The sequence below is a fragment of the Mauremys mutica genome, chromosome 3 (assembly GCF_020497125.1).
Source record: "Mauremys mutica isolate MM-2020 ecotype Southern chromosome 3, ASM2049712v1, whole genome shotgun sequence".
Lineage (NCBI taxonomy): Eukaryota > Metazoa > Chordata > Testudines > Geoemydidae > Mauremys > Mauremys mutica.
This window is the reverse complement of record NC_059074.1, coordinates 160873309-160896498: the sequence shown is the minus strand read 5'-3', so window position 1 is coordinate 160896498 and position 23190 is coordinate 160873309. Positions and strand designations below refer to the sequence as shown.

At 45.3% G+C, this 23190-nt stretch overlaps 1 protein-coding gene across 2 annotated transcripts; it reads left to right on the top strand.

Moving 5' to 3' along the window:
• Nucleotides 1-1010: 1010 nt before the first annotated feature.
• Nucleotides 1011-19349, top strand: MTARC2 (mitochondrial amidoxime reducing component 2). 2 transcript variants are annotated; one of them, XM_045010262.1, is made up of 7 exons: nt 1011-1310; nt 3124-3297; nt 9767-9929; nt 12158-12298; nt 15299-15360; nt 15439-15510; nt 18027-19349. In XM_045010262.1, the coding sequence occupies exons 1-7, from the start codon at nt 1030-1032 to the stop codon at nt 18151-18153; spliced, it is 1020 nt and encodes a 339-aa protein (XP_044866197.1). In that variant the 5' UTR covers nt 1011-1029; the 3' UTR covers nt 18154-19349. The 2 variants fall into 2 exon arrangements, with proteins under 2 accessions (XP_044866197.1, XP_044866198.1); XM_045010263.1 differs by having other exon boundaries at nt 1159-1269.
• Nucleotides 19350-23190: the final 3841 nt, after the last annotated feature.

Genomic DNA, 23190 nt, shown 5'->3' with positions numbered 1-23190 from the left:
GTAGCTGGGAGAACCTCTGCATAGCTCTACCAGCAGGCTGTGAGGCCTGGTTTGCGCTACACAATTAGGTCCTCCTAAGGCAGCTTATGTCCACCTAATTATGTCAGTGTACAAACTAGAGCCTTGTCCTGCCCATGTAAGTGCCCTGCTACACTGACCTAACTCCACCTCCATGAGAGAAGTAGGGCTTCTGTCAGTGTAGTTAGGGCGACAATGTCTGTGTACACACTGTTTTAGTTACCTCTACAGTTGGCTGCCTTGTCTACTTCACAGCTCTATGCGCGAGCCATGAAATTGACAAGAAACTCTGTCTCCTTGCTTCCAACCTGGCTGCTGTCTGGAGGCTCCCGACTCAGGTAGCCAAGAAGCCAGGTAGGCTGCCCTCCTGTTCCTACCCTGGAGTGGGGAGCCAAGAGCATGGGGGAAGGGGGCAAGTGGGCTCCCAGGGGGGAGCTGACCTCAGTCCCCCACACTGCCCCTCTTTAGTCTGCGGAAGCGCTCCTGGTGAGCGCACGCACCCCCAACGGGAGGAGGGTTGTGTGGATATCAGCCACTGCGGTGATTACTTAAGTCTCTAGTGTAGACATGCGCTCAGTCTCGTCTCGTCTAGTTTCGCCGCCCTAGAGATCCGCTGACTTCCCTGGCGTGGTTCGCGGCTTTACACCATTGTCAGGGAGACCCAGGTTCCTTCCCCTGATGAGGGAGTCGCCGCAGGCCCGTCCCGTTGCAGTGGGAATTAGGGCCGCGCTCCGCATCCCCCCGTAGCCCTCGGGGTGTCTGGGACGGGGGCGGCGATTTCCAGCTTTCAGCCCAGGAGCCGCGGACGCAGCGCTAGGAACGGACGTGCCCGGGCGAGGGGCGCAGGCAGGGGCTCTTTCCAGGGCCCGGGAAGCGGGGCTTGGCGGGGACACGAGCCGGGCGGCTGGGGGGCTCCGGCCCGGCCCCGGGGGGGCGGGGGCGGGACTGTGCGAGCCCGGACCCGCCCCCGTCCTCATCAGCCGCGGCCTCCGCCCCCTCGCCTCAGTCGCCATGAGCGGATCCAGCGGGGCCCTGGGGGGCTTCGGCCTCCTCCCGCCGCTGCCCCAGTCGCGGGCCGCCTGGCTCGGCGCCGCGGGCGCGCTGGCCCTGGCCGCCCTGCTGGGGGCCGCGGTGTGGCGCTGGGCCGGGCGGCGGGCGGGCAGCGCCCGGCTGCAGCGGGTGGGGACGGTGTCCGGCCTCTTCCTCTACCCGGTGAAGTCCTGCGGCGGGGTGGCCCTGCAGCGGGCCGAGGTGACGGCGCTGGGGCTGCGCAGCGGGGCGATGCGGGACAGGTACCGCCGGGGCCGCTCCCGGGGCGCTGCGGGAGAGCGGGCGCCATGCTGCGAAGCCCGCGGGCGGGGCGGGGCTTGGCTCCGCCCTGGGGGGCCCGGCCACGGGCTGGTTCTCTCCGCTTTGGGCTGGCGTCGCCAGGCCCGTTATACCCTCCCGCTCAGGCAGTGTCACCCCTTGTCTGCCCGCCTAGCCTCCGCCGCCCCCTGCCGGGGAAGGGGAGCAGGTGGTTCCGCCTGAGTAGGTAACTGGACACTACATGGGGTGGGGGCTGAGTTACCACAGCGAATTCTTCCCTGGGTGTCTGGCTGGTGAGTCTTGCCCACATGCTCAGGGTTTAGCTGATCACCATATTTGGGGTCAGGCGGGAATTTTCCTCCAGGGCAGATTGGCAGAGGCCCTGGGGGGTTTTCGCCTTCCTTTGCAGCATGGGGCACGGGTCACTTGCTGGAGGGTTCTCTGCACCTTGAAGTCTTTAAACCGCAAGTTGAGGTCTTCAGTAGCTCAGACATAGGTCAGGGGTTTGTTACAGGAGTGGGTGAGTGAGGTTCTGTGGCCTGCGTTGTGCAGGAGGTCAGACTAGATGATCATAATGGTCCATTCTGACCTTAAAGTTTTAAGTCTAACTATTTCAAGGGCCCTTGCAAGGTGAAGTGGGCAGTTAACCCCATACTGTGCCACGGGGAGGCCCTGACTAGAAGCAGCGCTCTGTCTGTGTAGCTCTCATGCAGCTCTCTCACCAGCAGATGTTGGTCCAATAAAAGAGATTCCCTCACCTACCTGATCTCTCTGATTCACCTAAGGTCATCTAGAATAAAACTCAAGATGTGCCTCTCTGCTAACTCATGTTTAAGGCTACGATTTTGTCATGAACATTTTTAGTAAAAGTCGAGAACAGGTCATGGGCAATTAACAAAAATTCAGGGAAGCTGTGACCTGCCCCAGACTTTTACTAAAATGTTCATGACAAAATGGGCAGGGAGGAGGGTCAAGCACCCTGCCCTGCTGTGGCTGGGAGGGACCCCACCTGTGGCAGCTGGGGAGCTCCAGGGGATTCTCCTACTGGCAGTGGCAGCTGAGGATTTGCTGGGGATGCCCCCTCATGCTGCTGCCCATGGCGGCTAGGTAACTCCGGGGGTTCCCAGCACCCATGGACTGGACAGCTCTGGGGGATCCCCCGCCACCCATGGCAGCCGAGGAGCTGCTGAAGATCCCCCACCACCCACAGCGGCTGGTGAGCTCTCGGGATTTCCCCCACCTGCCCCTATGGTGACTGGGGGGCTGCTGGGGACCCCCTCCCCTGTTGCGGCTGGGGGGCTGCTGGGGACCCCTGCCACTTTGGGCAACAGGGGTACCCTGCAGCTCCCACCGGCTGCGGGCTGAAGTCACACAGATCTGCAGAAGTCACAGATTCTGTGACTTCCGTGCCGTGACCAAATCAGAGCCTTACTCATGTTTAGCCTCTAGAAGTGAGAATTTTCATAAATATACTGTGTATACCTGCACTGCTTGTGTTCACAAGTTTGTTAGTTGCACTGCAGCAAAAAAGCTTTGATTTAAAAAAAAAAAAAGTTGTGCTATAGCTTATTAGTTTTAGTAATAGTCTCTTTAATGAGAAACTTCAGTGCGTTGTATAAGGGCATAAAGGGAGGGAAATCAGACTTATTAAGGAAAAACATGAGTAGTTATGATATGAAGATAATTTCTAAGCTCTGTGCATCAGGAAATCTCTCTCTTTGCGCCCCAGTGCCTTGATCATTGATGGTGCTGTGTATGTAAAATGTTTAATGTATTTTGTTCCCTTTTAAACTACAGGTTTTGGCTTCTGATTACTGAGGATGGACATATGGTTACTGCCCGACAGGAGCCTCAGCTGGTTCTGATTTCTGTAAACTGTGAAAATGGCTATTTAACATTGAATGCTCCAGAAATGAAGGAACTGCGTGTTCCAGTCAAACTTTCCAGGAAGAATGCAGTGCACAATTGCAGGTATTATAGGAAGATTTTTCTTTTTGAAGTACTAATTTCAATTTAATATGCTTTTCTTTCAATTTTACAAAGAAAGTGTAATATACCTTAATAGGCTTGATGCAGGAATTACTGGGTGAAATCTATGGTCTGTGTTATGCAAGAGGTCAGGCAATGTTATCATAATGGTCCCTTCTGGCCTTAATTTATTAATAAGTCCACTTATTATTGAAGTCAAATTTTAGGAGATGACATCAAGGTTATCAGAAATTATACACTATATCTACCAAATTACCCATGCATATTTACTGTCTGTTCTGCATTTAGCTTGGCTGGGTGTTTGCATTTGAAAATCTTGGTCATGTATGTAGCTATTTCTTGATTTCCAATAAGCAAATTCTGTGTGATGTGCATCATTGCATAGAATTGGTAAATTGGAATTTGTGACATTAGGTATTTTACCTGTACTGAAATCTACCTTGGAAAATGGTCAGTGCCTAGCAGAAAAGGTAAGTACGCTTTTTCCCTGTTAAAATGTCAGTTATGTTTAAGAATATTGAGGCAGCTCTAAATGTTGGTAACCTACCTGAGCGTGGTGCTGTGGGCTTCTCCCGTGGATAGCAGAAGACATAGAGTACCAATTCTTCTAGCTGCTGGAGCTGAGAATAAAGCAGCTTTATAAGGAACTATATTTGCCAGTTCTAACTGTAAATTGTTGGTATGGAAACTACAGTTAACGTAGTTTTTTTTTAAATTTACGTATTAATATAAATTGATGATGCTGTTTATGATGGAAAGCTTGTGGGGGGGGGAATAGCGTTATCTTTTAAAAATCTGTCTAGTATGTATGTATATAAGATCTGATCCACAATATTTCACTTTTCAGAGATAACGTCTTATTAAAAAAAAAGTTTGTAGCCCCTCCTCTGTGCTGTGGTTCAAGTCCTCGCCCTTCTATTTGGTGCTTGCTATCACTGATATTTGGAGTGGCGTTTCCTTCCAGGGTTAGGTTCTGGGTTCTTTTCTGGTGCCTGGTACCTCCATCCAAGGGGACTCATTGCTGTGCTGTTCTTTGAGAGAAATAAATGAGAATGCTAAGGATTGACCCACCCAAAATAACAGCCTAACAAAGGGGGGACTTTATTGGGTACAAGAAAATAGGATCTGGTGAAGGAAGGGACTAAGATTATATAAGTAAATGAAGTAATAAATAAACCAGTCATTAACTTGTCAATACTCACAACTCATCCTAACCCCTGACTCCATCCCTGGCACCTTTTCAGGCAAATTGTATGTTAAGGCTGAGTCCTGAGATGCAGTGTTGCAGTGCTGTTTTTTTGGCCAGATTAAACAAAGAAGCCTTCTTACTCTATCTTCATCCGGGGATTGCGGGGGCAGGGTCCTGTCCTGCCTCCTACCAGACTTGCTGATTATGTGGAAAAAGTAGCCCCAAAATCGCTAGCCACCACCATTGGGCTCCTTTGGAATCTCCTGTGGGCTGCTTGTGTCCACCCAGCTGGGAAATTTCTGTGCTGGGAGGCAAGGCTGGGGCCCCAGTCCTGCAGCCTGAAATAGCGGAAGGGAGGTGGAGCTGCTGGCAGTGGAGGGTGAAGGGCAAAGAGCTAGGGCTGTGAGACAGATGGATCTGCAACTCCCCTCCTCCTCTGGCAGGCAGCCTGCCTTGGGAAAGCCTGTGACAATGCCAAGCAGGCCTTCCTTGTGGCGGGGCTTAGAGCTGGAGTCTGTAGGGTAGCAGCCGGAGAGGTAAGTTACTAAGTAACCTCCCTCAGGACTGCACTGGGACAAAGGGTGGCCCTAGAGCTTCTTGGGCTGGGGGAGAGCGGCCCCATAGGTTTGTTTCCTTGCCCTGATGGAGAGAAGAGTTAGTTCCCTGTAGATTCCTGTCCCTCTGTGCAGTCTCTTCATCCAAGACTTCCACCAGGCCTCATGCTATGCTGACTCCCCCTATCCTTAGCCTGTAGCAGTGGTTCTCAAACAGGGGTACGTGTATCCATGAGGGTACACAGACATTTTCCAGTGGGTGCATCAACTCATCTAGATATTTGCCTAGTTTTACAGCAGGCTATATAAAAAGCACTAGTGAAGTTGGTACTAAAATTTCATAGAGACAATGACTTGTTTATACTGCTCTATATACTGTATGCTGAAATGTAAATACAATATTTATATTACAATTGATTTATTTTACAATTATATGATAAAGTAAGCAATGGTTCAGTGATAGTGTGCTGTGAAACTTTTGTATTTTTATGTCTGATTGTGTAAGTAAGTAGTTTTTAAGTGAGGTGAAACTTGGGGTCCACAGGACGAATCAAACTCCTAAAAGTTGTACACTAATCTGGAAAGGTTGAGAGCCACTGGCCTGCAGGGCTGGATTAATCCATCACCAGATCCTAGGCAGACATACACTTCTGGGCCCCTGTTTTATAATTTGAATAAGAATATACTTCAATGATGTTCCCTGCCATACATACCACTGCAGTAAATTCGCATCCCAGCTTGTTCAGTCCTATTGGAAAAGGAATTGGTTTCATTACCCAGCCAGTACCCCCCTTTCTCCTTGACTCTATTGGGAAGGCAATGTAAATCTCAACTGTGTGTGAGGACTGTCTTGGTCTGTTCATCCACTGGTGCAGATTTGTGCATGAATTGAAAGAACTTCACTCGCTCGAGTGAGCAGTGTTGCAATCTGGTGCATGGGGTCACAATCACAACACCCCTTCAGTATGTCCTGGTTGCCATTCTGTCATGATGGAATGAATCTGCATCGGGGTGTTTATACAGAAACAACAACCTCCACCACCACCCCACAAACAACCCCCATACTACACATTTTAGGCCCCCCATGTGAACTTACCGTGGCTCCCAGGAAACGGCCACTAGGTCCCTGCAGCCCCATGGCACATGGGTGACCAGGGAGGCTCCGCGCCCTGCCCTTGCACCCACAGGCGCCACCCCCGCAGTTCCCATTGGTCGTGGTTCCGGCCAATGGGAGCTGCGGAGTCTGCTCTGGGGGCAGGGGCAGCGTGCGGCACCTCCCTGACTGCCCATGCACTTAGGGGCCGCAGGGACCTGGCGGCTGCTTCCAGGAACCACGAGGAGCAAGGGTAGGCAGGGAGCTTGCCTTCACCCTGGACCCCAGCTGTGCTGCTGACCGGACTTTTAATGGCCCAGTCAGCAGTGCTGTCTGGAGCCACAAGGGTCCCTTTTCAACCGGATGGTCCCGGCAAAAACTGGACACCTGGCAACCCTAACTGCCATAGAGCTATGGCTCCCTTTGTGTGGAGTGGGATTTTCACAGGGACTGCGGGGGTGGCTCCCACAGTTAAGTGTGAAAACTGAAACTAAAACAATGTCTCAGGCTGTGCAGTGTTGGGGGCTGTGCTGCTCTGGCTGTCACTTATCTAGCTCACCCCATGCATAAGCAGGGGCGGCTCTAGGAATTTGGCCACCCCAAACAGGGCGGCATGCCGCAGGGGGCGTGCTGCCGGTCCCACGGCTCCGGGGGACCTCTTCCAGACGCGCCTGCGGAGGGTGCGCTGGGAGGGCGGCAGGCGGCTCCGGTGGACCTTCCGCAGTCATGCCTGCAGGAGGTCCACCGGAGCCGTGGGACCAGCGAATCCTCCGCAGTCATGCCTGCAGGAGGTCCACCGGAACCACGGGACCAGCGAACCCTCCGCAGGCATTTCTGCGGGAGGTCCACCGGGGCTGTGGGACCAGCGGACCCTCTGCAGTCATGCCTGCGGGAGGTCCGCCGGAGCCGCCTGCCACCCTGCCGGCAAAATGCCGCCCCAAGCGCGCGCTTGGTGCGCTGGGGTCTGGAGCTGGCCCTGTGCATAAGCCTCCCTTTTTGCCTCAGCAGGAGTTTCAGATACCTGCTGTCCCCACCCCTTACTCCACTCAGGCTGAGCAATGGTGTCAGAGGGCTCTGGTAGCCATTATAGTTGTTGTCCTGCTGGTAGGGCCTCCTAGAGGCTCAGTACGGAGCTCCAAGAGCTGGCAAACTCAGCTCTTGGAGCTCCATACACATTACTTTCAGAAACTTGATAGTGACATTAGAAAGAGATGATTTAAAATAGCTGAGCTGCGTAAACCAAAATTATAAACATAAGCAATTCTGTTGCATTTTTCACTTGTAGATCTCAGTGCTTTATAAAGGTACCATCCCTATGTTACAAGTACTGAAAACTGAACCACGGAGAAGGTGATTTATCAAAGGGAAAATTGTGAGCCAGTGGTAGAGATGGAAAGAGAACTCAGGTCTTATGACTCCCAATTAAATGTCATATCCACTGGATTATGTTGCTTCATTTAAGACTAATTTGGTTTTCCCTCTTTTCCCAGTTAAGAGCTCCCGTACAGTGTTTGGGGAGGCACAGCCTTCCCTACCCAGCCCTCCATACACTTGTGCAATCCCGATGTGGCCCTCGGGCCAAAAAGTTTGTCCACCCCTGATTTATAGCCTGTTGTTGAGAGCTTTTGCCACCCACGTGGAGTTTTCATGTCAAATCCTCAACTCCAGTTAATATAGAGAATATCTCATTTAGAATTACTAATGTTGAGGATCACAACTTGAACACGAGTCAGCAAAGCGATGCTGTTGCAAAAAAAAGCCAATGCCATCTTAGGTTGCATTAACAGAGGCATAGCAAGCAAGTCACGTAGTACCACTCTACTCAGCACTGGTTAGGCCTCAGCTGAATACTGTGTCCAATTTTGGTCATAAATGTATGGAAAGGAGAGAAACCAGAAAGGATCCATAAGTAAGTGACAAAAAAGATCAAAGGGATGGAATGCAACTAATCTGAGCAAAGGCTGAAGAAACTGGGTATGTTTAGTTTGGAAAAGAGGAGATTAAGGGGATATCATAGTGGACTTCAGAAAGTTGAAAAGCTGCCATGAAAAAGATGGAGAAAAGTTGTTCTCTTTTGCCACAGAGGGGAGGGCAGGACAAGAGTCATGGGTTCGAACTACAACATAGCAGATTTAGATTAAATCTCAGGGAAAACTTCCCAACTGTAAGAACAGTAGGACAATGGAACAGTTTGCTTAGGGAGGTTAAGGATGCTTCTTCACTGGAAGTTTTCAGAAAGAGGCTTGACAGACATTTGTCTTAGAGGGTTTAGACACAACAAATCCTGCATCTTGGTGGGGGGGTTAGACTAGATGATCCTTGTGGTCCCTTCTGACATTATGGTTCTGTGATTCTATCTCATTCCATAACTTGGGGCTTTGCACACATTTATAGTAGGGGGTACTTCAGAGAGACAAGTTTCATATACACCTCTACCCCGGTATAACACGACCCGATATAACACAAATTCGGATATAACATGGTAAAGCAGCACTCTGGGGGGCAGTGCTGTGCACTCAGGTGGATCAAAGCAAGTTTGATATAACGCGGTTGCACCTTTAACGTGGTAAGATTTTTTTGGCTCCCGAGGACAGCATTCTATCGAGGTAGAGGTGTATCACCCTATTTTTACCTCCCTGTGTTGAGGGAAAATGTTGGACTTACACAACCCTCCCCGAAAATGAGGGGTTATTTTATCAGGAACCGCAGGATCAAAAGACTACATTTGTTTCATGCACTCTACTCTGGCTTCTGAACTGACAAACCCATTCTCAAGTTGATTTGACTGAGTATGTGGATTTAAAAAAAAAAGATGCAATATCCGCTTTAAACAGAAACCATCTTGCAGCCTTAACTATGGTATGTCTATCCTTGCCCTTAATAAAAAATGCTTAAGGAACAGAAAGACTGTCTTTAGTGGTGATAAAAGTGTCACCCGATATATTCTTTTGGTGGCATAATCTCTCATTTTTGTCTAAATTCTCATGCTTCTACAATTTGAGGCAAAACTTCCTTAATCACAAGGGAAGGGATTAACAAATGTTGATTGACAGTAACTAACTGCTCTTGTCATTCAGTTGCTTAAATTGATCAAATCTAAATTGGTGTATTTTTTGGTAAAGGCTTTCTGTCTTTTAGAAATGAAAAGTGGAATGGAATTATACTTGGTATTATTGACACAAGTGTGTAGAATAAATCTCACTTTTTTCTTTTAAATCTAGCATGGCAAACAGATGTTGTGTATTACAGTACATCGTTATGACAGTTAACTCAGCCTAACTTGTTCAGTCCCTAACAGGCGGGAAATGTGATTACTTTATTTATCTGTACCACTGCTCTGGTTGCCTGTCTGCAAGGAACTGGCATTGTATGTACTAGATTTGTTTGGATTTTTTAAACATTTGCAGAGAATGTATTAATGGGTCCAGAATTTAATTTAGAATTATCTGGAATCCAAAAGTTCCATATTGAATTTCTTTATCACCACTCAGAGAGCTCATTGACTGCATCTTTTTCTTTGTTTTATGAAAGCGAGATGTTTGATTTTTGAATTGTAGAGATGAAAATAAGTCCACTTGAGTTCTCTGCTTTTAAACTAACTCACGCTTCTTTTAGGCTGTTTGGATTGGATATCCAAGGCAGGGACTGTGGAGATGAGGCAGCTCAGTGGTTCGCCACCTTCTTGAATACACAGTCATATCGACTGGTGCACTTTGAGTCACAGATGGCGCCTAGGAAATCCAGAGACATATTCACCACTTTCCGATCCAAGGATGAGGTTAGATGAAAGTTTGTGTGTGTGTCTTCCTCCCCCACTCAACCCTCCTATTGTAATTGTTCTATGGGGAGGCATGTACAACTTACTGAAGTACCTATTTCAAGCATATGAGCAGTCCCATGGGTTTTGGTGGGATTGTTTACTTGCTTAAATAAATTGTGTTTTAAATCAATTAAACTTATTGAACATGAAGAGCTACAGAATCTGAGGCTGCCATTTTGACAAGAAGTGACCCAGCATGTGACCAAGGGGAACTCCTGATACAGTTTAATGAATGAGAGATGCTGGAGTTCTTGAAGGCAGTTTATTGGTGAACTCAATGTGTGCTGAAACTCCCTCTGCTGTCTGTATCCCCAGTTATGTGCAGCACTGTTCTAATATGAACTGTCGTTATTGCTATTTTGTTTACAGATACTAGGCTGGATTGAGCCCTAAATCAGAGGTTTGTGCTTCCACTGAGGATAGCCCACACAAAAGAGGGTTATGGCAGCACAAGATGCGCACAATCCTCTCTCCCCTGGAGTGGGCCTGCAACCACTGAATTAGAAACAGGGTACAAGGGCAGGGAAGTCGGGTGATGTGCTAAATCAGTGCACTCCTGTGGCAGCCTCTGCTCCCAGTGAACAGCTGTCCTTTCTCCTTCTCGTTCCCATCCTCCACTTTACCTCCCCTAAGCAAAATCCTTAAGGGAGCAGGATGTTGAAAACAGTATCTCTCCTTCTCCAGGTCAGAGTTCCCCAGGGGGCATAGTTGGCTCTGGTAGTGCAGGGAGATGCAGATTGAGTACCCTGCCCTGCAACTGTGAGCGTTATTGTTTATTGAGCATCAGCATTTTACCTGGTGTGGCATAAACAGAAAACAAGTACAAGAAGTTATAATAAAATCTCTACTCTCTGTGTGCATCTTCCCGACAAGTAAATGAAGACTAATTAAGACCATTAAGACCATTTCAATGAAGCACTCACTGAAACTGAAGATACTGTATGTATTTGGCTAAGCAAGGTGTTAATGTACGTACGCAGATGTACGTAGGCAGGGAGCACAGAGCGGTGGTGTTGGTGTTAATATGGAGGACAGAGCAATGTAAACATTTCATTGCACATTTTCACTTATTTGAGAGGGGGAGGGCATAGACTATCTTTCATTTTACATATTTTCTACAATGCGTGCAAGGAAAAAAGAATAGTTTGGGAGGGAAGGGAGACTTTCAGTGTGCACTGAAACTCTCCTGAAAACTGCCTTCAAAGTCTTATGCTTGTCCCATTTACTGATGTGTGCAAAGGGAGTTTTCTTAAAGTATTATTCAGTGGCGCTTTTTGCTAAAGTGGCAGCCACCATGGAGAAAAGTCAGTGCCGTTAATGATCAATTGCAACTGAATTTTAATATTGTTTGTTGAGTAAATCTCTTCCCAGAGTTTGTGATAGAGTGGATTCCGTCTATCAGAAAATCTCATTTGGTATAGATTGAAAAAGGAAATATTGAAAAACATAGTCAGTTTGCTATTTGAAAGACTGGGGACAGGAAAGGGAATGGTCTTTTTTTTCTGACACTCCAGAGAAAGACATCCCTAGGCAAAGAACTATAAATATGCAAATAAACTTCATGCTGACCAAGGGGTGTGAAAAGGAGGGTTGTGAATTAGGAACTAGGCTATCTGTGGGCTGAAAGAAACACTTGACTTGCAGAAAAAAAATTGGAAAATAATAGTTCTGGACATTGTTTGTAATTAAATATGGGTCACCTTTTATATGAAAATTCCATTTGTAAATCATTTATAAAATAGTAGTAAATGATTAATAGATGTTTTATCAAATGGTTAATTGATTAGAGATTGTTAGTCCAACAACTCAATGGGTTGTTTATAACCTTCTGTAATATCTTCTACTGATATCTGCAACATGTAACACTCGTGTCTGTAATATGCTTCTATCTATTTATCATTTATTAACCCTTTATAAACAACTTATAAATAGAAGTTTGTATTTGGTCAACTTTACTATTAATTTACGATGGCTACTATGCTGGGAAGGGACAAATTATTTCACCTCTCAAAATACTGCCCCTGAGTCATAAGAATGTGACTTCAACAACATAGGACTACATGGCTAATATATGACCATCAGTTCAGTTACCTGTTTCTTGGCCATCGAAAGTTCTGCAGACCTTGTCTGTTGAGAAGCATGCTCTTGTGGGAGCGTTAGGATTTGTTTTGCCTTCATTTTTGTAGATTGCCTATCCCGACTGTAGCCCCGCCATGATCCTCTCAGAAGCTTCGTTGGAAGATCTAAATACTAGGCTGGAGAAGAAAGTTAAAATACAGAACTTCAGACCAAATATTGTTGTTTCGGGTTGCAATGCTTATGAGGAGGTAAGTGATCTACAGCAGTGGTTTTAAAACTTTTTTTCTGGGGACCCAGTTGAAAGAAATTGCTGATGCCCATGACCCAACGGAGCTGGGATGAGGTGTTTGGGGTGTGGGAGAGGCTCAGGGCTGGGGCAGGGGATTAGGGTGTGGGAATGAGGGCTGCGGGGTGGGGCTGGGAATGAGAGGTTTGGGGTGTGGGAGCGGGTCAGGCCTCTGGGCTGGGGGTGCAGGCTCTGGGATGGGGCTGGGGATGAGAGGCTTGGGGTGCAGGAAGGGGTTCCAGGTTTGGGGCGGGGCTCAGGGCTAGGGCAGGGATTGGGGTGCGAGGTTGGGGCGCAGACGTACCTCCGTCAGCTCCCGGTCAGCGGCACAGCCAGGGTGTGGATGCAGGCTTCCTGCCTGTCGTGGCACTGCGGACTGCACTGTGCCCTGGAAGTGGCCAGCAGCACGTCCGGCGCCTAGGCAGAGGCGCACAAGCAGCTTCGCGTGACTCTCGCCCACAGGCACCATCTGTCCACCCCCCCCACCCCCCGCAAGTTCCCATTGGTGGTTCCCAGCCAATGGGAGTGCAGAGCTGGTGCTTGGGGCAGGGGTAGTGTGCAGAGCCCTGTGGCCCCCCTGCCTAGAAGCTGGACCCACTGCTGGCCGCTTTCAGGGCACAGCATAGTGTCAAAACAGGTAGGCACTAGCTTGCCTTAGCTGGGCAGCATCGTTGACAGGACTTTTAACGTCCCGGTCAGCAGTGCTAACCAGAGCAACCCAGTGCCTAAGATGTCGCAACCCAGTACTGGGTCGTGACCCGAAGTTTGAAAAAAGCTGATCTACAGTACTTGAATTGCTATTTGTTCTGAGTCTTAGATGTGTTCTTCAGAACCCTGTTTCCTTGGGATATAGAGTACAAAGACCATCTAAAGCCTTGGCTGTACTTGGGATTAACTCTGATTCAGCCATCAATAGCTGGTGACTGGTGTAGCTGCAATGGTGTAAACCCCAAATATAGATAAGGAAAGCAGCTATCTTGGGGTTTGCCCTGCCACATCTGGCCACCAGTAGCTGACTCCCAGGTACAAATAGAGCCTTAGAAATTCTACTATAAATGCGTGCAAAGTTTAAAGGGAGATAATAGGTTTGTGGATATTAATTTATATTTATGCAGCCAAGTGAAGGATAAAATGAATGTATTGAAAATGTGAGGCTGGGACTGCATGCTTGCCTTTAGGCCTCAAACGGGAAATGTTATGCACAGTATAAGACATCTAATGATAGAGAAAAAATATTTGGGAGTTTGTGAGATACTTTATCACATTTTGCTTATAAAGAATAGCTCATCCTGATGGTCTGAGAGTACCATAACTGCTGCATATTTATTGGTTCTTTAAACATTTAATTAGTGTAGATAAAACTGTGAGTTTACATGGCGGAGCAGTGCAGATTTTACATGTTTGAGCTCACTCTGGAGAGTTGCTCTTTATGGGTTTGATTGTTCCTGAGGACCTAAAATTCCCATTGGAGGATTGTGCCTCTGTCTTCCAAGTAGGATTGTATTAGGAAGCTTCTGGGCTGATAAGTGAAGACTGACTTTGCTTGTTTTCATTGATAACATTTTGTAGAACTGTAGTTAACTTAAATTTTTCTAGATTAAATACAATGTTAATTATCAGTTGTGAAGTCAGAACAAACCCATTTATGACTAGAAAATACGTTCTGCAGAAGGTGTTTTTGGTTCTCCCTTTTTGTATTAACCTGCATTTTATGTTTGATAAATTACTTGTTTTTAATAAAAATCATGTATTGTGTACCTATAAGACAGGTATATTTTAAATGACCAGTCACCTTTTAGTGGAGTGTATCTGAAGCAATTTGGTAATTCATACAACTTACCCTGTAACTTTTGCAAAACTGATCACACTTGTCAAGGTTCCTCCCACACTCTGAACTTTAGGGTACAGATGTGGGGACCTGCATAAACACTTTTAAGCTTAACTACCAGCTTAGATCTGGTTTCGCTGCCACCATCCAGATTCCTCAGTCTGGAACACCCCCTTTCCTCCCAAAACCTTCCCGTCCCTGGGTAGCCTTGAGAGACTTTTTCACCAAGTTCCTGGTGAACACCGATTCAACCCCTTGAATCTAACACAAGGAGAATTTAACCATCCCCCCTCCTTTCCCCCACCAATTCCTGGTGAGTCCAGATCCAATCCCCTTGGATCTTAAAACAAGGAAAAATCAATCAGGTTCTTAAAAAGAAAGCTTTTAATTAAAGAAAGAAAGGTAAAAATCGTCTCTGTAAAATCAGGATGGAAAATACTTTACAGGGTAATCAGATTCATATAGCCCAGAAGAACCCCCTCTAGCCTTAGGTTCAAAGTTACAGCAAACAGAGAGGTAAAATCCTCTCAGCAAAAAGAAACATTTACAAGTTGAAAAAACAAAAATAAGACTAACATGCCTTGCCTGGCTGTTACTTACAAGTTTGAAATACGAGAGACTGGATCAGAAAGATTTGGAGAACATGGATTGATGTCTGGTCCCGCTTAGTCCCAAGAGCGAACAACCCCCACAAAAAAGAGCACAAACAAAAGACTTCCCCCCACCAAGATTTGAAAGTATCTTGTCCCCTTATTGGTCCTTTGGGTCAGGTGTCAGCCAGGTTTCCTGAGCTTTTTAACCCTTTACTGGTAAAAGGATTTTCGTGTCTTTGGCCTTGAGGGATTTTATAGTATTGTACACAGGAGGGCTGTTCCCTTCCCTTTATAGTTATGACAACACTGCTTTGAGTAGATGATTAATATACTGATGTTGACAAATGCAGTGATAACCTGTTTTATTAAAAATAATAGCATATCTATTATAGCTCTTATTATGAGGATGCAAGAAAGCATAATGCTCTAAAATGATGCTTTGTCTTATAGTAATCGCCATGCTCAAAGTCAGCTTCTGGGAAATGGGTAATGCAAATATTCTGAAAGTATAATCATATATAAATTTTTACATTTCCCTTAGGATTCCTGGAATAAGATAAAAATTGGTAATGTGGAGATGAAAGGGACAATGGCTTGCCCCAGGTAAGGGTTTAGGAATATACTTGAAGGAAAAGTAAATATTAAGTAGCTGCTGTGGTCTAACATTGTCTATCATTACAGGTGTATTTTAACAACCATTGATATGGAAACTGGGATCATTGACAGAAAGGAGCCACTGGAAACACTGAAAAGGTAGCAAAAATAGTAGTGTCTCATCTTGTATTGAGCAGTTATTTTTTAAAAAAGGCATTTGAAATGTGTGCTACATGTACTCCTACAGCCTTTCAAATTGCAAACTTTGGGTATGGTCCTTGCCTATGCACTATATTGAAAAGAGGACTCATTAAGACTCTCCTTCTCTCACTTCTTACATATAGGACTCCTTGGTCCTCTCTTCAATGTAGTGTGTCTGTATAGTCTAGGCAAGGACTGGACCCAACGAATACAATCTTTTAAATTGCATAATTTAACAGTCTAATTGTAGCTGGTAATCATTTATATCTGTCCTACACATATATAAACTATAGTTTGTGTGTGTGTGAGAGAGAGAGAGGGAGTATTATTGGTGATGCAAGTAGCATCACCTATTATTAAGGTTGCCTGACACTTCTCATTTGAGGACCCCTTTTTCAGTTACTTCTAACTTTGCCAAACTTTAACTACTTGGGCTGAAGTTTTCCATTCTGGGTGTCTGCCTTAGGCAGGCTTTGTTTTTGTTGTTTGGGGGAAGGTGGGATTGGATTTTAGCGAGAGGTTTAGCCATTTCTGAGAATGAGAAATTGCGGGAGAAATTGGGACATGAGACTGGTAGCTGGCAGGGGAGGGAATTGAGACTGGTTGGGCAAGGAGATAGGGGAGGGGCCGGGGGGAAATGGACGGACTGCAATTGGCTGGCAAGGAGACTGCAGCTGGGAGCCAGGGAGGGAAGACTGGGAGCTAGTAGATTGGAGAGGGTGGAAACTAAGATGGGATGAGGAGTTGGGAGATACTGGGGCTGGCTGGGCAAGAATAGTGGGACTGAGAAGTAGTGGGATGAGGAGAGGAAAAAATAATGGTGATCATGTAATTAGAGACTGTCATGATGCATATCCATATTAAGATAGCACAGGCAACCTTTATTCTGGCATTTTCCGACTTTCGAGTTCTTGACTTTATTAAGGTTGCAGTGTGTGTAGCCTATATGATAGATTACAGGACTGTCACGCTGAACCCTAGAATGTCTGTTGAGTCAGTGTGAAGTGATGGAAACAGTTAAAAACATGGCTGAGAGCTCTCTTTATTTAGGATATCATCAGGTTCAGTCATCACTGGAAGTGCTGTCTGTTACTGGCCGGTTTTTAAGTTCTCAGCCATTTTGACTTTACGAAATACACCCATGCTGTGTACAGCAGCATCCATCTGTGCCATGCCAAGAGTCCCTAGACAATTGTGATACCACAGGTAACTCAACCAGTCATCACCCTTACTCTGCATCTACTCGGCATGCAACAGTTTGATTGGTTCTTTGAAGGAGACTGCACATGGATGGTGAGTTACTTGGCCCAACTGTCAGACCCATTCAACAGCTTGGGGCTTTCACCTACTTGTGTGCATGACAAGGATCAGTCAGTCTCTTCTCATATGAGCTGCTCCATTCCATTAGTTATCTTAGCTGTCCTACATTGTCACCCGTTTAACTAGCTTGCATCCATTAGGAGAGATGAGAGAGCATACTTCAAGTGTTCCTCTAACCTTCACCCTGTAAAGCCCTGTGCCCTTTGACTTGTATACTCCAAGGCCCCAATCTTGCAATAACTTATGTTCATGCTTAACTTTCCCTTGAAATCAATGGGATTACTCATGGTAGTAAAATTAGGTAAGTGAGCAAGGGTCTGCAGGTTTGGAGCCTTAATACAGCCAGCATCTTATCAGCTTTCTTCCATGCCTCTGCACGTTGACCTGAGAATTGAGTTGTCAGATCTGTCAGTACACCCAGATAATCTCCTTCCAGCAGTGTTAACTGGTTTTCTGCTGTTTAAACTGTACTGGTACTTAAGCCCCCAAAACTGTCATGCATGTGTGAGATATTTTACTCACAGCAGTAGCCTCACTAAGTTCAGTTCATTGGGTTTGCCAAAAGAAAATCTATAGTGTGTTGACTTATTCCATCCTAAATTTTTGGTGTGCCATAAAACTTTATTCACATCTCATTGTACTTTAACAAAAATTGCTAAGCAAAAATTATCTTTATTCTTCATAATCCTGTGGAAGCTTGAAATAGACCTATTTATTTATAACCATTTATTTTCCTTTGTCCAGGGTGCATTATTGTAGAGCAGCCGATATGTGTTGGGCTGCTTGTGTATTAAAATGTTGCATATTTCTTTAAGTGTTTAAGTTTTTGTTCAGTTTTTTTAAATAGTGGTAGTGGCATAAAGAGAGATGAGTGAAGAGTATCCCAGAATATAATCTACTGCTAATTTACAATGAACGGATGATATTAAATTTACTTTAAAAAAACCCATTAACCTCTGTTACATAGGGCATAATGTCTGTGGATTCTATTTGTCTCTTAAATACATACATAGAATCTGGGTACTTATATAAATTTATTATTCTGTTGCCTTTCCTCCAACTTAAAACAAAGCTCCCACCTCTTTTTTTTTTCTCTACTTCTTGAGGCTGTGTTTTGCCTTAAGTGAATAACAATGACCATTTTCTCTGTGCAGTTACCGTTTGTGCGATCCTTCTGAGCGACAGCTCTACAAATCCCACCCTCTGTTTGGATGGTATTATGGAATTGATAAAACTGGAACGCTTCAAGTTGGAGACCCTGTGTACAAGATAGTCAACTGATGGAAGATGTATTTTGAGTGGAAAATAATTGTTCCTTTTTATATGCAAATGTTTTTTTCTGTGAGCACAGAGCCTGAAATAACTCCTTGATGTTATCTTGAGGTGTAAAGTACACTGTCCTTGATTGTCCATGGATCCTGTGATGTACCAAAGTCTTCTCAAATCAGTCAGTCCACTAATGTGCCTTGAGTCCCTAAATCTAAAACTAAATCTTTAATTTTCCATTAGCGTGTAAATGGCAAGCTGTCAAACACTTAGATCAGATGATAGTGATTTTCAGTCTCACACACACACACACACACTCTCTCTCTCTCTTATATTATTGCTATTGTGGAATGAGGGTGAAACAAGTTGGATGATGATAATTGAATGTTCCCTTCAAGGTTTGCATATGTTTTAAATTGTAATGCCTTAAGAAAACCACCCTTAGAACATTTTGATCTCTTGTTACTTTGTTATGGATTGGCAGATAGAACAAGAAATTCTGAACCAGCAAAAGAGTGGGCTGTGACAAGGCATGAAGTAGACAAGACTGTTTTGGAGCTTAGGTTCTCTACTTTCTATTGTGAACATTGAAGTGCTGTTCTCTTTCAACATTCTTGAATAACAGCCTAGTAAAGTGAAGAATTAGGCTGCTGCTGCCCTGTTATTGACTCAGTTAACAGTACTGGGCAAGCACTTACAATGCTTGTTGCAAGTAATGCATGCCTGCCTACCTGTCTCACACTGGTGTTGCCGAGGATTGACTGATTTTTGTAAAGTGCTATATAAATGCTAAGTATTATTGTGGCAACATATATCCCAGCATTAGCCTATGAAGAAATGTAACATTGTGCGTGAATGGTGGCAGGCAGTGGCAGAACAAGTGTCCCTATGGGCAGAATTTGGTGAACCCTATAAAGCTCATGCTCCTGAGCATAAAGAAGTTGAACAAAATTTAAATCCATTCAAATTACAGTAATTAAAGGTGGGCTTTGGGGGATCTGGGGTAGATAAGGTCAGATGAATATTTTTTAATACACATGTTTAACATTTTTAACTGATGGAAATGTAATTATTTGATTTGAAGCAGCTAGGGGAACGAGATCATATAAACATTGCTAATCAGACAATTCAACAATGGTTTTCTAAAATTATGTACTTAAAACTGTAAAACAGATTTTAACTCTAGAAATAAATATACATCAAAATATAAACTTCTACAGAGCCCTAACTATTGTTTAATACGATGTACAATTTGAGAGGCTTGTTCTCTTTGTTTTTGCCATTTGATGTTACATCTTACCTATGTTGGTGTTTAGTTATTTCTCTGCTGCTTCATATACCTTTTAGTTTGGTAAAAGGCCCTTCCCCCTGGTGCCCTATTGCACAGTTAAAGGCTTTGTGCAAGAAGTGGATGCTGAATCTGGCATCTACAAGTGTCCTTGCATTGCTGTGGAGAAAGGCTTCAGTGCAGAAAAGTCTTCAGATTTCTGATGTGGGGAGAGAATCACCTGGATCTGTGTGGATATTGGCAAAGAACCATCCTTGAACCTGAAGCTGGCATGTTGATGCAGAACAGTCCTTCCAGTACAGGACACATTACAGCTGAGATACCTTCTTGTTTATCTTGTGCTAGGGAGCTAAGAACCAAGACTCAAAGTAGACTAGATCCTGGCCCTGCTGAGGTCCATTTACAGTAGTCTGTACAGGGGTAGGCAACCTATGGCACACGCGCCAAAGGCGGCACACGAGCTGATTTTTTCAGTGCCACTCATACTGCCTGGGTCCTGGCCACCGGTCCGGGGGGGGGAGCTCTGCATTTTAATTTAATTTTATATGAAGCTTCTTAAACATTTTAAAACCCTTATTTACTTTACATACTAAACTATTGTTGGTATATTATAGACTTATAGAAAGAGACCTTCTAAAAACATTAAAATGTATGACTGGCACACGAAACCTTAGAGTGAATAAATGAAGACTCGGCACACAACTTCTGAAAGCTTCCCAACCCCGGTCTAGTAGCACAAGGGGACTGAACGCTGGGTTGGGTGAATCTTTGGTTAGGTTGAGCCAGCTTTGCGCTCCCTGCTCCCCCTGTGATCCTTGGTGTGCATGAGGCATTAAATGTGTGGCTTAGGGAAAGGATTTGGCTGGAACACTGTTGCACCCTTGACATCTTTGGCTGTTACTAGCCGAGGCAAGTTAGAGCAGCTGTTAAGATCCCTCACATGCATAAAGCATGTACTTAACCTTGCAGGACTGGCCCCTGTTTAAATCATTAATTCTATTTCTTCCTATCTGGCAGCAATTTGCCAAAGAGAACTCTCAAACAGATGATGTAACTGTGCTATCAGCGTTTACCTCTGGACTTTGTCACAGTAGTTTATTCCCCCTGAGGTCCATTTACAGTAGTCTGTAGGGGACATAATATCTGCTGAGAATTTTAACACTAGTGTTCTCAGGTGACAATGGATATGGTAGCTAATGTGATAATCTTTATTGTACTAACAAATAAATAATATGAGGTGCTCAGCTTTCTCCCTTCTTCACATCGAAGCAATTACTACAGAAAAAAATGCAGATACTAGAAAATGCCCACACACACCCACACGATGGGGGTGGGGGCGAACATTGAGGAGAGTGGAGTGGGATGAGAGGATAGTTTATTGTGTGGAGCACAGGGTTTTTCTTGATAGAGGCTGAATATGCAGATTTAACTTGAGGGGTAAGATCTGGGGTTATCTTGGATGTTGGGGAAGCACAGGAACGGAATATCTCTGGGTGGGGCTGAAGGGCAGAATTGGCCTGGCTCTGGAGAGTTGAGGAAGGGGAGGGAGAACTATGGGACCCCAGACCTGCCACCACCTCCTCCCTCAGGTCCAGTTGCCATGAATGGATCCAGCAGGCCCGCCGGGGTGCTGCTGCCTCAGTCCCGGGCTCCCTGGCTTGGTGCTGCCACTGTGCTGCCGTGGGCCCCCTGCTCTTGGCTGGGGTCTGGTGCTGGGCCAGGAGGTGGGTGGCTCCTAGCTTCAGCAGATGGGGACAGTGTTTGGCCTCTTCATCTACCCGGTGAAGTCCTTCTTGGAGGGTGAGGGGGGACTGGGCAGTGGGTGGAGGTGACCAAGCTGAGCTGCAGAGTGGGGAGATGCGGGATTTACTCCGGGGGTCCCAGGCAGTGAGCCCTGGGGAGATGCTCTGTGCTGGTGGTGGGATTTCCACTGCCCTGAGCCCGCTGGTCCAATATAAATTGTCTTGCTGTGGGGCAGCCCCCTTCCATGAAATACCCTGTTGCTGCAGGTTGCACCTTGACCCTGGGTTAATATGAGTCCTGGGTGAGGACTCTACCATTACTATTTATTGGACACTGCCCATGCCTGCTCTGTATCCGGCAGAGCACAGGCAGTGAACAGAAAATGGGAGCAGAGGGTTGCAAACATTTTCATAGCTCAGGCACCCACCTGTTCTGACCCTAGGTGCATAACATCCCTATGAAAATTACACAAACTGCCTACAGGGACAAGTAACCTTAGGAAAGTATATTATAGATTGGAAATGGGTTGGGTCAGTGCTACGTGACTAGCAAGTGCAGATCATAGCTCAGGTACATATGCTTGAGTGTCATAAACAACTGTGGGTTTATAATATATTAACCACTAAAAAGAGTAGAAATTGGAGTATGGAGAGTTTATGGCAGGATCAGAGCCACAATTAGCAGTGACAATTGTATACAGTCATACCTTGTATCTGAGCTGTAGTGGAAGCTGGGAAGGGGGAAACCCCAGAGTATGCACCAGCTATGGTTGTCTCTAGGTTTAACTTCAGGAACCGTTGTGATATAGATGTAGAGAGAAATTAGCAGACTAAATACAGATTTATCATCGCCTTTTCTCCTATATATGTACATCATATTAAACCTGTTAACAAAACTGTTCTTAACAGTCTGAAGCAAATCTCTGTTAATTGGTTTCCATTTCTTGTATCTATGAAGACTTTTTCTACAAATTCTTCAATTATCCATAGAGCCTGCCACTGTATTCAAGACCTGAATTTTGAAAACGTTTGTGTTTGTGGGTTGGTATTTATTTCTGGAAGATCTTTTGTGTTGATTTTATGTAGAAAACTAAATGAGGTAAACCATTTTTTTTTGTTTGCATGTTGCCTTTGATTAACCTGCCTCTTTGAAAGAACAACGTCTCTGTACATACACAATATGACTAATTTGTAGTTAGCTTTGTGTTACTTCTAGATGAGCTGAATGGAATCATAGAAATAGAGGGCTAGAATGGCCCTTGAGAGGTCATCTACTCCACCCCTCTGTGCTGAGACAGGACCAAGTTTACCTAGACCATCCCTGACAGGTGTTTGGCTAGCCTATTTTTAAAAACCTCCAGTGATGAGTATTCCATAACCTCCCAAGGTAACCTAGTCCAGTGCTTAACTATCCTTTTATTTAGAAAGTTTTTCATAGTATCTAACATAAATCTCCCTTGCTGCAGACTAAGCCCATTATTTCTTGTCCTACCTTCAGTGGACGAGGAGAACAATTGATCACTGACCTTTGTATAACAGCCCCTAATATATTTGAAGACTGTTCTCAGGTCCTACCTCAGGCTTCTTTTCTCTGGACTAACGTGCCCAGTTTGTTTTTTGTTTTGTTTTGTTTTAAATTTTCCTTATAGGTCAGGTTTTCTAACCCCCTTTCTCATTTTTGGTGCTCTCCTCTGGACTGTCTTCAATTTGTCCATATCTTTAAGGTGTGGCATCCAGAATTGGATACAGTACTTTGCTGAGACCTCACCAGTGCCAAATAGAATGGGACAATTACCTTACTTATCTTACATATGACACTCCTGTTAATAAACCCCAGTGTGATACTTGCCTGTTTAGTAACTGCATCACATTGTTGACTAATATTCAATGAGTGGTCCACTACAGTCCCTACATCCTTTGCAGCAGTACTATTTCCTAGCCAGTTATTCCCCATTTTGTAGTTGTGCGTTTGATTTTTTCCTTCCTAAGCATGGTACTTGGCACTTGCCTTTATTGTATTTC

Excerpts from the sequence above, each read along its gene's own strand:
- MTARC2 (XM_045010262.1), top strand. The coding sequence starts at position 1,030 with ATGAGCGGATCCAGCGGGGCCCTGGGGGGCTTCGGCCTCCTCCCGCCG. Across the intron at positions 12,299-15,298 it reads GTTGCAATGCTTATGAGGAG|GATTCCTGGAATAAGATAAA; the intron begins GTAAGTGATCTA and ends CATTTCCCTTAG. Across the intron at positions 15,361-15,438 it reads GGGACAATGGCTTGCCCCAG|GTGTATTTTAACAACCATTG; the intron begins GTAAGGGTTTAG and ends CTATCATTACAG.